Raw genomic sequence first — 13,566 nt, 5'->3', positions numbered from 1 at the left:
ACTTCATAATCATACCGGTCTTATTTGTTATTTTATTATTACAAAAAACCTGTCTTTTAAGGGTGGTTTTTGTAAATACCCGAAACGAGCCGCAAATGCAATTAGATACAGTGTGTTGTTATATGAAACTTTCCCTTCAAAAAGAACCACTCCCTCTCCTCCCTCTCCTCTCGCATCCGATCGAGCTGCCATGGATTACACCCTCGCCGCGCTGAAGCTCTTCAGCAATCAACTAAAGGAAGCTAAGAAAACCTCGACCTCGTCTTCGTCTTCCTCCTCCATGACCCTCTTTGGCATCCTTTTCCAGCGCGCATGGTTACAGGTCCCTCATCCGTCTCTTCTCCTTCCCCTTCCTCTTCTCTCTCTCTCTATCTAAACCCTAACACGGACGTTTCAGGCAGGGCGTTCTCATATCTGGCTCCGACGAAGGCCGCTTCCTTCTTGATGACGGCTCCGGCGTCGTCGAGCTCGCCCTCTCCGGCGAATCCCAGCCTAAGGAGTGGAAGACCGGTGAGCCGCCGCTTCTTAATCTTGCCGTTGATATCTCTTAAAATTTGCCTCACAGTTTTGATCTTGTGAATACTTTAGGGATGTTTGTTATGGTTGTCGGGCCATTTGTGCGATCAGATACTGGTTTGGCAATAATCAAGGTCAGCGTATCCTCTTTATCATTTACGGCTTGAATTGTTTGATGGATTCCTCACAATTGTTTAAGCTCTATGTGCATGAAAAAAATGCTAAAAGCTGTTCATAAAGCAACTTTGCTCACATTATGGTCCCAAGAACTGGCAAATTGTAATGCCTTGATGTGCAAATTTAATCCTCGATAACCGATCACTTAGAATAATATTTCGTTTGCTCTTTGGAATGAATTGACTGACATAGTCCAAACTATCATGAAATCTGCTAATGATTAGAACTTCGTAGTTATAGACTTATAGTTTAGCCATTAGCAATTGAAATGCCTGCTTGAAATGGTTGTCACACTTAAATTTTTTTTGTTAATAATGCAATACATAGAGCCTATGTAAAAGCCACTATTCTTGATGGGGGATGAAGGTGACAGTTGAGAAGATAATTGTCACTAGAAGAGCCTGTATTTGATTTTATGCAATCTACAACTTAATAATGTGCAATGCACTGGCAAATTGTTCGACACTTAAACTGATGGAAGTATGATACACTGAGAGAAATATGATTTTTTTGACTTTTGTTTAAAAAGAAATCTTGAACTGCCTGACTGATTTCTTTCAAGGCTACCTGCCTTTCCTCGTTATATATATATATATATATATATACACACACACACACGCATATATTAATTTATTCATGCATACTTTCTTTTTTCAATGCCAACTGGCTAGAACTCTAAAAGAGGAACTATATATAGTTGATTATTCGTGTAACTCTTATATCTGGTCAGTGTTATTTGTTTTTACTTGGCAATTGTGGTCCTGTAATTTCAGGTTCACAAGATAGTCGATCTCTCATCACACCCTGATCGTGAAGCAATGTGGAACATGGAAGTTATCGAAGCTCATAAGTTATTTTACCTGCCCTCGCTTGAATGACATTTCTGGTCACCACATGATCTATGCTGGAAAATTCGATTAAGATTTGGTTCAACTGCTATTGCATCAAATGACTCATTTTTCTTGTCCAAAATGACTAGGACTAATTTTTGCAATTTTCTGGGTTGTGTTACAATGTGGGACACCTTTTTCTCGCATGGTCCTCCAAAGACAAGAATTTGCTGCTCATGGAGGAGATACACTATGGAATGTAAATGCATCTTCTTAATTGCTTTTGGCAGCTGAACTCTGCTTTAGATCAATCAGCCATTTGCAGGCTTCAATTAATGTTTCAAAATGGTGATCCAAGATGAAAGAATGGTTTTCCTGACACAGCAAGTTCCTTAAAAGTCCTTATGAATTCTGGCATGATATATAGCAAGGTTGATGACACTGGGTGCTTTATTAAATTCCTTGTGCCAGTAGAAGAGAACATAATGAGGTTTCCCTGGAGTTTTCTGTCCTGTATAGTATTTTTCTTCCTGGTCTGATCAAGGAGTCTTTTGAGTCAAAGTTTGTTTCACTCTTGCTTTGCAAGGGCTTTTAGTTTCCTGTTGTATGTTCCGGTTTTTTTTAGGATATTAAATTTGAGAGGAATTGGTCCATTTTTCTCTGAAGCAGTTTATTGGTATAGGTTATTACAATAGGCTGCGATTCATTCACTCTGGCGTCCACAAGAATTAAATATAACAGGTAGACCTTGAGATTTCGAAAAGGAATACAACAAATCTATTTAATATTTGTAGCCTCCCACAATGAGCATCATCTAGTTCACCATCACCATTAGATTTACCAGAGTGAAGAAGATTTCGAACACTAGAAACTTAAAAGAAAAGCTTTGTCATCAGTCATCTCCAGAGTCCAGGCTCATCCAAGTTAAAACGTTATGAGCCTAAGGCCCTGAAAACTGATGGGAATTCTGCGGTGCATTATTAGCTGCTAGCATGAGAAGGAGATATTCCACATTGCCACATCCTCTCTGGAGGTAAAGATAGATCCCAGGATGGTGCTTATACAAGTAAAATGCAAGTCTGCCTTTGAACACACTGATGTCATTGGTGATAACAGAATTACATTGCCAATGATAAGAAATTTTCGCTTCTCAAGAACCAAAACTTAGTTAGCAACATGAAAACCACAAATCATCAAATGCAGAAGAGAAATTTCTACAAGGATATTTACCATCCTCTTGTGATGTAAGAGAACATGTTTTAATCACTATGAACATTATTATGGATTACTATTATGACATGTTATTCAGTTATTCTATGTTGGTAAGAATGAGATGACGCATAAATCGCCTGAAAGAACTCGTCTGAGCTAATTGATCTTGCCAACTATTTTGATATAGACATGTTGACTTGGATCATCCACCAAAACAGAACTGTAGGGATACAGTAAGTTCATGTGGCTCAGATCAAAACTTCCAGTTGTTCTTTAGATAAACCACCATCTCTTGCTGCAGCATGAAAAACAAAGAATGCATTGATATGGATTTCTTATTTATTTATCATAGAGAGAGGCAGTCCAGATGTCATACTTACAATTAAACAAAGAAGCAAGCAACCGATTGCCCCAGGAAACAGCGCATACCAAAGATTCAAACTATGAAACTTTGCACCGTCAATAAACAAAATTGGCAAGCTTGCAGCTGCAATTCCCAGCACAGATCAGCTGACAGGCGATATTTATCACAAAAAATAACAAAATGCTACAGAAGTGAGCAAGCAAAATTTTTGTAGGAAACACAACTTAGGTTTCATTATTAGTTATAATTTCCCTCGATATTGTTACATCAAGACAATAATTCAGAATATTGCACTTCATGGATAGGTTCACATCTTTACTTTTCGAACTTCTCGTGAAGAGTAAAAGAGGGGAAAAAGAGGGGAAAAAGTGTCCGGATCTTCACACAGCAAATTTAATCTTGCACAGAAAATTACCTTCAGGCATATTAAATATTTTTCCCTTTATACATAGCAATGAGTGTAGCAATGAGTGTTCTATACTGAAAATTGTTTATCTTATTGTTTGTGTCATATAGCATAACTCGCAACATAACTCTTATGAATGAATGACTGTGCAGGTTAAAAATATTGATGATGCAAGAAGATAGTAGGTTCTGGATAAAGATCTTCACATCTTCCCCTCCTAGAACTTATCTGGTTTATTTATCATGTAAAAACCATTTAAAGTATCCAAAATTCCAATTTTCTGAGAAATCTACATTAAGCTGTTTTCTTATCAGATCAGATTGTCTGTTATCATCTTCAATTCTGATTGGGCTAGTGGATTTGGTAGATTCTACTCAAAATCTACTTGAAGTTGCCTGGTTGAACTCATTAAGCTTGGGTTTGATTCTTAAATCAGGCTACCAATTTAAACAACCTCAAACTTAAATCAGTTTCAGTCAGGTTGCAGTCCTGATAAATGTTAATACTGTAACCCAAACACCATCGTAATAGAAGATGCATAAATGCCAACACACCTTCCTATGAAAGTCATACCTGGAGGATGACTGGCACCTGTGATGAGCATGAATGCTATAGATGCAGCAAGAGCAGTTGCCCTTGCTAACCAGCCAGGTCCAAATAATAAAAATGCCAGTACACCAATTGCAGCACAACCAATCTGAGCCACGAACATATTATACTTCTGCACTAGCATCCATTTTCAGAAATCATCATTTTGTCATGTAATAAATCAACAATTAGAAACATTGAAGTCATAATCTAGAGAAAGCATAATTAAGTAGATTTCATCAGTTTCAAGATATATGTTACATTTTAATACCTCATAGTAATTCAATGATTTCAAATAGTAACTAAGTTGCTGTCATTTACATGATCATGAAGCAAGTTATAGATGACCAATTAATGCTTTGCATCACTCAACCACTCCACAAATGCATGTTATAGTAACAGTATGACAATGAAATGATGCTGATCTTGTGGCCAAGGGAATAATCAATAGCATGACATGATGAACCAGAACGTCATTAACCAGTTGAATTATAGCCATACTATATTTTTCACTACTTGGATTGTGCAATGAAATTCTCGCTCTTCACAAGATAATATAAGAGTTGTTGAATAGCTAAAGAAGCATTAGAACCATAGGCCCATGTGTGCTTACATTTTGAATGCAAGCAATAAATCTCCTCTTTTTCCTCTTTTTACATGACAATCTGGCTGCCTGAATTGGTGTACTTCACAACTATATTAGATGCAATCCTTTCCTCATTTGAATTTTCTCGACTAACTTTCAAGGATCCATATTCAGGATCTGTTCACAACATATTCTAAGGTAGCATGGAACAAATCAAAGAGAATTTACAGCACACTACCGCACGCTCATACCTACTCATCCACTATGACTAATCCGAAGATGCATCACTGATTCTCAAATCCAAACTTTAAGTTGCGCCTGTAAATGCAAATGGGCTGTCAAGCAATTCAAAGCTCAAAAACACATGCCCCTAGTCCTACAAATCCATTACATTATTCATCACACTAAACTGCCAGAAACCTAATCCATATATCACATGGGTGAGGGAGGCATTTAATACCAATAAATTGCACAGAAAATCTACTTTAATTCTTGCAATGTGAAAGAGATCAGGTTTCAAAAATTCATAACGAGAAGTGTTAGCAGCACCTTTGCAGCAGGGGAATTGGGATTAGCAAATAACACTGCACAAACAGCTCCCAAAGGAGCAATCGTCACTGACAATCCCCTGGGAGCCAACATCTGATCAACCCTCCCCAATATCGCCATCGCCGCAAATGCACCTGCCCCAAACCCAATCCAACATCCCCCCAAAAAAATGAAAAAAATGAAAAGAGAAAAGGCTTACTTTTACAAATAACTACCTAACTTTGTCCCTAAAAGAGGGGGATCTTATGCAATAAGTCTGAATATAGATGGCTGGCTATCTGACGAAATCCCAAAGTAAAGTAACCGTCAATCCAATGAGATTAAGCAAAGAAGGGACCTGCAGAGGGCCAGAGAACGTCGCTGAGGCTTACGCCGGGCGCCGACGGCAGCGATTTCTCGGGAAATTTCCACCAATCCTCCCATAAGCTGCCGCTGCTAGTCGCTTTTACAACGAGCCGGCTTGGGCTACTGCTTCGGCTTAGTCTAAGAATACCACGATAGGAATAAGAATAAGAATAAGTACTATTCGCCTTCTTATAACTACTCGATCGTGTAGAGAGAGAAGAGATGGGAGAGATGACATGGGAGATCTTGGTTAGGCCATGTAAGCTGTTGCAGCTACTGGGACATTGTTGGATTCCCATACCTCTCTCTCTCTCTCTCTCTCTCTGAAGAAGAGGGAGGTGGATATTTTAAATAGTTTGACAATTAATACAGTGGTTGGCTCTTCGATAGGGCGAGAGGGTGGGTATGGAGGGAAAACAATAGACAAGGGAAGAGGCTCCTCGGTGGTTGGGAGAGCCAGCAACTCGCGGATTGTAGGAATCTTTTGCAATCGTGTATTTAAGCGAGATGCCAGCCTATCATGAAATGCCAAGTAGTAGATTGTCGTGATTCCTGCACATGGGATTGCAGATGACCTTCTTCCCAGCATGAAAGCATCTGGGATTCTGGTACGTAGTTCAACGGAAGGTGGAGGTTATCCGGCGAGCTTATCTGTAAAAATTAAATTATGTAGGGGTCTGGTAGTAAAATAAGCATCCAAAAAACACTTGCTTTTGCATCTATGTCCTTCAAATGTTTGCATTTTGCATATATGCCCTTCAAGGAGACCTCTGACTTATGAGGGGTATAGGTGCAAATATCGCCCAGCTTAGGCTATCCATCTTTTGCTTACTACTGCAACGAAGTGGGCGTTATCTCCAACCCAACCGTGCGAAGAGTACGGCGAAGGAAGACGACGATGGTGCAGTTGGGTGGCTCACTTCGTAACATCTTCTCGACTCACATCTCCACCATTCTCGCCTTCGGAGAGAAGGGCAACGACAACACTGCGAGCAAGTTGCCATTACCTTCTCATTGGCAAAAAGACAAACAGATAACGAGCGTCTCCAACCCACTGGTGAAGCACTGTGTCAAGCTCCGCCTAAGCTCCTCCTACCGCCGATCGTGCCGCTCCCTCGTCGTCGTCGGCCTTACCCCAATCTTGTACTGTCTCTTTATCTTTGCTGGAATCTTTGCTTCTTGGAAACACATGGCTTTTTGTATTCTTGACCAACTTAAATGTGTAGCAAAATTTGCAGATAACCCATTTGATAAATTGTCTAAGATGCCATGGCAAATGCATACCAAGTGAATTTACTCTGCGCACGTTCTTACTTGGCCATCTTGAGAACTTATGTAACGAAATTTTACTGAAGTGCAGGGAGATATGCAGCTTCCAGAAACTAAAGGATGATGAAGTCTCTATATTGGACTGTTTAATTTTGTTAGATGGTGCTGAGACTCCTGAGGAACTCGATCCCTCTAATTTTGTTGTGCATACGAGCCCTAATGTGATGAAGAAACTCTCTGGGATGCAATCCATTGATTCAATTGAAGCAATTGCTATTATGAAGATGCCTAAGAACTTCTGTGAACTGGAAAAGAATCAGAATGAAGTAGACTCTTATAGCTTGTTCCACTCTCCTTACAGGATATTAGTCCTTGATGGGATTCAGGTGACAACCTAGCATATATATATATCCCAACACTATAACTTGTTTTCTTTTGTAATGTTTTCATTTTATGTTAAACCTCTCTAAGTTTTTATGATCAAGCAGCCAAAATAATGTCAAGAAGCTACTGTATTATAAGAACAAGTATATCAGTTCTTTTCTGCTGAACTTTTAGTTCTTACAGTCATTGTCGAAGTAAACATATATTTAGTGAGGCAGGTTGTGGATTCTTATTTTTGCTGTTTTTAAAAAGTAATTGATGTATAGATGCAGATTTAGGTGCTAAAAATCAGTTCTTTTCTGCTGAACTTTTAGTTCTTACAGACATCGTCAAAGTAAACATATATTTAGTGAGGCAGGTTGTGGATTCTTATTTTTGCTGTTTTTAAAAAGTAATTGATGTATAGATGCAGATTTAGGTGCTAAAAATCAGCGGCGGTTATACTAATGTCTTTTGTGATTGCAGCCTATTTAGATTTTACAACTTAACGATTGTTATGTTGTCCTAACTTTAGTGTGTCTTTTAAAATATACCCTTTCTTTTCGAAGTTAACATAAGCTTTATGCAATTAACTGTATAACTCTCTGCAGGATCCTGGTAATCTTGGAACGTTGATAAGATCAGCTTGTGCTTTCAAATGGGTATGGTATTCGCTTCTGAGACTGGTTTCTTCTAATTTGGATCTCCGGATTTGCTAAGTAGTAGCTTTCATTTTTTTTGCATTATAATCTTCAAATTCATCACAATCTTCAGTGCCCTGTATACTGCTTGTAGAGAACAAATATTATTGCTGATATTCATTTTTTGTCATGGAGTTATAACCTATCTGGTACTATTAACATCTTGTTAACTATAAATACTTTCAATTCATCAAGTAAACATGGGTTAAAACTAAGTTTATCTCAATCTTAACTGTGATGAAGCATCTCTAAACAGAGGCTCTTAGTGGATTTTTTTTTTTTTTTTTGAGAGAGAGAGAAAGGCTCTTAGTGGATATTGCGATGTTATGTTAGAAGTTCAAGAAAATAATTTTGACATACATTTCAAAGTGCTTTTCGTTAATATCCGTTTTAATGTTTTTATTCTTTGAACTTTTGTTTTCTGGAAGTGGTTCAAATAACTAATTGCCTCAACTTCCAACAGGATGGAATCTTTCTTCTTCCTGGTTGCTGTGATCCTTTCAACGAAAAAGCTATCCGAGCAGCCCGGGGCGCCTCCTTTCAGCTCCCCATTGTCTCTGGTAACTGGCATCACCTGAAGTCCCTAAGAGCCAAATTTAATATGATGATATTGGCAGGCCATCCAAAAGATAGCAGTGATGGATCTAAAAGAGTTTCTTGTCTATCTCAAGAACTAGCGGATACTTTTGCCAGTAAGCCTCTGTGCTTGGTGTTAGGCAGTGAGGGTAATGGCCTCTCTGAACAAACCCTGGAAGCCTGTGAGCTAGTAAGCATACCGATGAACGGCATGTTTGAGTCTCTTAATGTTTCTGTTGCAGGTGGAATCTTCTTGTTCATGTTGCAGTCTAAACATCAGAGATATAATGCATAACAAGTTAAATTCTTTTGCATTTATTGTTTCTTCTTTAGCCTATATGTTCTGCCCTCATTTGTGAAACCGCATTGCTTGGGCCCAACTATATCAATTTCAGGTCTGGGCCAGGGACAATTATGTCCTGCTAATTATTAAAAATATCTCTAATTAGACACTTTTAAAAAAGTCTCAATTATACCATGCCATTAATTTTCATAATCACGTAACTAATAGCCATCAAAACTTAATATGATCTATTTGTCAATGGTAGGCAGTGTTATGATCTCTAATTGATTGGTAAGAACCCTAAAAAGTAGGACTAATGCCAGATTATACATAAATCCAAAGCATGATTAACTTTACACAAAAAAAAAATGTTTCTACACCAAAGCTTTTTATATCACTAATTAAAGCGAGGGGCCACATCTATTTTGCTCGATTGAATCAACTTAAATGGAAGGTGGATTTATAGTTCAGCACGCAAATAATTCAAGGGCATATGTTAATTAAGCACCACTTTAGCACACATTGGATCCAATTCAATCAGGTGTCTCAAAAAGCTTCTAAAGTTCACACAAATGTCTTAAATAATTAAAAGAGAAGCAATGCTTAAGAAGATTATAAGTGTTACTATGATTGAAATATTATAACATATAAGATAACTTTAGATATTAGCTCCACCGAAATCTTATATAGGACAATAAACTTTTACATAACACATTCTCATATGCTCCCAGAATTATGAAACATTTTAAGGAGGATATTACGGAGTGACCCCAAGAATTATTCTTTGGGAGTAATCTGTGGATCAAAATATGGATATATACGTGCTACTCAAGATAGAACTATTTCAGGTCAAGGTAAAGAAAAGGATTACGTATTGGTGGAAAAGAATACTCAGAGTGGATTGCTTCCATGTATGAATAATAACTTTTGAATCACGTCATGGTACAGGAGTAAAGCATGTATCATATATTGTTCATTAATGCACTCCAAAGTCCTCATTCAAAGTAGCAGAAAAGGATTCATAAAATGAGTTTGTTGTCATGCATCAAGTGGGCCTGTTTGATTTGCTAATATGGATATCTTCTCACTCAAATATCTTAAAATGTATCAAAGAGATGTTATATTTTCCCATATGGCAGTTGATCTTTTCTTTTAAAAAAAATAAGAGAGGAAATTTTCAATTGTTTAATAGCTAATATAGTACCATTTAGGAATTTCTCACAATTGGGTTGCAAATTAAGAATCCAGTTCCTAAGTGATAAGGTTTTTCCGATTCACATCCCTTTTCTGATATGATCTCAAGACTTTTGCTTCTGGTTCAGAGTGTCTGCCTGAATAATTATTCTTCAAAGAATGTTGGGCTTATACACCTCAAAATACACACACACACCTAAAAATAATTTATTGAGGACTAAATTTTTTTATAACTTTTTATATAAACATAGAAAATCTTAAGCATTGCTCACTTTTTGTTTACCTGATTTAGGCGACTAGTTGCCATCTATACGCGCATCTTGATATGGCATGCCAGGTAATCTCTAAATTAATGTAGCGTACCGTGTTAAGATGAGTTTTGATGATGATAGTGATGACAATAATAGAAATAATGAAAATGATGAGCTCTAGATGTTGAAAGCAGAGATGATAATTATGTGAGGTAATTTGTGATTTAGAAAAAAAAAAAGGAGAAGAAAACAGTCAATCCTAAAGAAAAAGAAAAAGGGGAATCGAGGATGATAAAGGAGGAGCTAACCGGAAATTTGGGTTTGAGAGAGGGGGAGAAGATAGAATGCGATTAACTTGACGTCGTCAACCTTGGATCAAAAAAGAAGATTGAGATAGATAAGTTGAACAGGCATTTGGATGCTATTGGATGGACTGTACTCTCGAGCTTGAGAGTTCGAACGTCATTGAATGAGCTGCACTCTCAAGTTTAGGCGTTTGAATGTTATTGGATAAATTAAACTCTCATATTCGAGTATTCAAACTCCATTGGGCAGACATTCAAACACTTCAATATTTTACTGTTCTCGGATTGTGGCGTCCTAACGTCGTCGGTCAAGTGCTCGAATGCCTCAATAAGAGCTAATCTTCTATTCCACCGTCTAAACGTCTTTGGCTGGGTGTGCGACTACACGAGCCCAAGGCTAAAAGTTCTCTAAAAATAATAAAGTCCGAATCACCTAAATTAAATTCTTAGCTTACCCGTAAAAATATAAAAGAGGAGGAAATAAGTACACAGATACGATAGGTTGGATTTTCATAACAGAGGAGGAAATAAGTTTACTTCCTACTAGATGGTGTGGGATCTTATTAATCTCATAACAGAGATCAATTTATAATCGAAATTTTCTTTTATACCAAATCTAGGGTTAATTATTTTGTGTGCACACTAGGGTTTGAGACAGTTTGTGTGCACACTTGGGTTAATTATTTTATTGTTACTGATGGAAATTGAGACACGTACGATTGCCTAATTATGACTTTAATTAATCCATTAAGCATGATATTTTAAGCCTATAATTAATAACGTAAACTATGACGTGAGTGGAATTAAGCGACATTTTCTTCGAAATAAATGCAGTGCTGTCTTAGTCGATCCACTTATCTAATCTTCGATATAAAAATAATAATAAGTATTTGCCATTCATTATTTCATCACTCTTTAATTAGCCACCACCAAATCACTGTCGCAATTAAATCAAATCTCCACGCTAAAAAGCACTTTGAAATGTATGTCAAAATTATTGATAACGTGGAGAATTAAGTGTCATTTTATATCCTCAGTTACGTCTTTGTCATATATAATAACTATTCTCAACTGTATTATGAATAACGTCCTAAAGCAACTCAAGCATTTTACTTAAACTAGTTATATAATAACTATTACTCGAGCATTCTCAACTGTATTATAAAGAACACCGGTTTAAACGAGTTACACGTATCATAAGTAGTAACATAAAATTAAGCTGAGCTCGAGTCACCTATTTATTTTGATACCTCTACTCATAAATGAGTTATTAGATGATACTAAATGAGTTTTTCTTGTATTATAAACATAATATTTTTGTATTATAGATGGACTATTCATGAGTTATTATGATATCACTTAATAATTAAGTTACTATGTCATAAATGAATTAGCAGGTCAAGTTATAAACAATTTAAACGGATTGAAATTAAGAAAATAAAAGGTAATGACATAATATGTTTACCAATCAGTTAGATGAAATGACCGTTTATAATCGAATCCAATTAGACTAAACTTAAACCCATTTAAAAATCGGTATCGTGTGTGATCAAACTTTTACCACCCTTAAGTCATATGCTAACATTCTTTATTTATATGAAGCAAGAAGTCTAATTAGATGTTAAGTTTTAATACAAAAAAATTCTCATCTGCGTGTTGAAAAGTTACCCTACTTAATTAGTACAATCTAGCCGCGTTGACTTTGAAAAGCCGGGACTCTCCCGGCTGCTCTTAAATTCTTCCGAAGCACATCCGTCACGTAGTTTGACTTTAAGTTGCATCTAGTAACGTATGGACATTAGAATTGCCCAGGTTTCGTTCAATGGTCTTCCGTGCGTTATTCATGCATGCATGGATATCCTCTTGCTATCCTTCTCTCTTTATTCTCAAAGATATCCAGAGGTTAATTAGTCTGGTTTAAGAGTTGGCCAAAGGCTCATCACTGCATCATATCGTGATTAATTCATGGATTTCTCCTTGCTATTCTTCCTTCTATTCACAAAAGACTAACGCGAGGTTGGCCTTTATTCAAGTCTTGGAAAAAGAAGATAGAAAAAAAGAGTTGGTCATTGGTCATTGGTCATAGCTCACAACTACATAATTCTCTATATGTGCTCCCTATTGACATTTTGACGTTAGAAGTTGCATGGAATTCCCCTCCCTATCCCTTAATTTTTCCCCCCTTATTCTCAGAATACCTTTGTCTTTCTTGTTGTCATGGTATTAAGAAGTTGGTCTAATTGGTTTATTCTCTTTGTTCAAGTTTTGAACCTTGGTATTAGAATGCATGGATTTCGAGTATAAATTTCTTTATTTTTTTTCTCCTTTCCAACTCACAAATAGAGAAGTTACTCCATACTTAATATACTTCATAAAAATTCCAATATTTCTATTACATGCTTGCTTATTAAGTGTTTACATATTAAGTAAGAACTTAAAAGGCTGATTAAAAGGTTAATTGAAAAAGAGTTCATGAAAAGGCTACAAATTCTTGTCATATATGACATGAATGTTTACATGGCAAATCAATCTAATCATTGAATATTAAGTTCCAAATCAACATCTTTAAAAATGTAATAAAATTTCTACTGCATGTCTTGTATAGAATCAGCGGAAAAGAAGACGCCTAAAAGGAAAGAAGGAAAAAAGAATATAACCTCAATCAAACATCATGATCATGACTAGGATGTGTTTTATATGGAAACATTAAAATTGTACTCATAGCTTAAATAATGCCAACTCATATTGTAAGTGTCACATAGCAGAAATTCAGGGGTTGTAGTTTTTTTTATTAGCTAAAAATAAAAATTTATAGATAAAATCATAAAAGTCTAATTTGCAAACAAATAGTAAGCTAATCGACAGCTCGATTAGCTTAATGATAAGTATCAATAATCTTATAATTATTAAAATTATTAGTTAGGTCTTTAATGTCATTTATAATAGTGTCAATGGAACTAGGGAGCTTCTAATCAACGATGGATGTGCCACAGGTACAAACCGTGCCGACCACCGGCTGGCACGGCACGGCACTTGTCGACCGTGCCGTAA

At 36.6% G+C, this 13,566-nt stretch overlaps 3 protein-coding genes across 3 annotated transcripts; 2 read left to right on the top strand and 1 right to left on the bottom strand.

The window, feature by feature from the left end:
• The first annotated feature begins 102 nt into the window (after nt 1–102).
• LOC140762308 (uncharacterized) lies at nt 103–1,834 on the top strand. The gene is made up of 4 exons (XM_073100029.1): nt 103–322; nt 402–510; nt 589–650; nt 1,467–1,834. Exons 1-4 carry the CDS (start codon nt 191–193, stop codon nt 1,569–1,571), a joined length of 408 nt encoding a protein of 135 aa, XP_072956130.1. The 5' UTR covers nt 103–190; the 3' UTR covers nt 1,572–1,834.
• A 731-nt stretch (nt 1,835–2,565) lies between these two features.
• Nucleotides 2,566–5,906, bottom strand: LOC140762307 (uncharacterized). Its single transcript, XM_073100028.1, has 5 exons — nt 5,566–5,906; nt 5,229–5,362; nt 4,079–4,226; nt 3,116–3,222; nt 2,566–3,030 (listed from the first exon to the last, which is right to left on the bottom strand). The coding sequence occupies exons 1-5, from the start codon at nt 5,870–5,872 to the stop codon at nt 2,989–2,991; spliced, it is 738 nt and encodes a 245-aa protein (XP_072956129.1). The 5' UTR covers nt 5,873–5,906; the 3' UTR covers nt 2,566–2,988.
• Nucleotides 5,907–6,032: 126 nt separating this feature from the next.
• LOC140762306 (uncharacterized) lies at nt 6,033–8,833 on the top strand. The gene is made up of 4 exons (XM_073100027.1): nt 6,033–6,716; nt 6,934–7,228; nt 7,817–7,867; nt 8,370–8,833. Exons 1-4 carry the CDS (start codon nt 6,472–6,474, stop codon nt 8,775–8,777), a joined length of 999 nt encoding a protein of 332 aa, XP_072956128.1. The 5' UTR covers nt 6,033–6,471; the 3' UTR covers nt 8,778–8,833.
• Nucleotides 8,834–13,566: the final 4,733 nt, after the last annotated feature.

The sequence above is a fragment of the Typha angustifolia genome, chromosome 7 (genome assembly GCF_048772165.1).
Source record: "Typha angustifolia cultivar Huaian chromosome 7, ASM4877216v1, whole genome shotgun sequence".
Classification (NCBI taxonomy): domain Eukaryota; kingdom Viridiplantae; phylum Streptophyta; class Magnoliopsida; order Poales; family Typhaceae; genus Typha; species Typha angustifolia.
The sequence above is the reverse complement of the archived record's forward strand: the minus strand, read 5'-3'. Positions and strand labels throughout refer to the sequence as shown.

Excerpts from the sequence above, each read along its gene's own strand:
- LOC140762306 (XM_073100027.1), top strand. The coding sequence starts at position 6,472 with ATGGTGCAGTTGGGTGGCTCACTTCGTAACATCTTCTCGACTCACATC. Across the intron at positions 7,229-7,816 it reads TAGTCCTTGATGGGATTCAG|GATCCTGGTAATCTTGGAAC; the intron begins GTGACAACCTAG and ends AACTCTCTGCAG. Across the intron at positions 7,868-8,369 it reads CAGCTTGTGCTTTCAAATGG|GATGGAATCTTTCTTCTTCC; the intron begins GTATGGTATTCG and ends AACTTCCAACAG.
- LOC140762307 (XM_073100028.1), bottom strand. The coding sequence starts at position 5,872 with ATGGGAATCCAACAATGTCCCAGTAGCTGCAACAGCTTACATGGCCTA. Across the intron at positions 5,363-5,565 it reads CGTTCTCTGGCCCTCTGCAG|GTGCATTTGCGGCGATGGCG; the intron begins GTCCCTTCTTTG and ends GGTTTGGGGCAG. Across the intron at positions 3,223-4,078 it reads AGGTGCCAGTCATCCTCCAG|CTGCAAGCTTGCCAATTTTG; the intron begins GTATGACTTTCA and ends TGGGAATTGCAG.
- LOC140762308 (XM_073100029.1), top strand. The coding sequence starts at position 191 with ATGGATTACACCCTCGCCGCGCTGAAGCTCTTCAGCAATCAACTAAAG. Across the intron at positions 323-401 it reads TCCAGCGCGCATGGTTACAG|GGCGTTCTCATATCTGGCTC; the intron begins GTCCCTCATCCG and ends CGTTTCAGGCAG. Across the intron at positions 511-588 it reads GCCTAAGGAGTGGAAGACCG|GGATGTTTGTTATGGTTGTC; the intron begins GTGAGCCGCCGC and ends TGAATACTTTAG.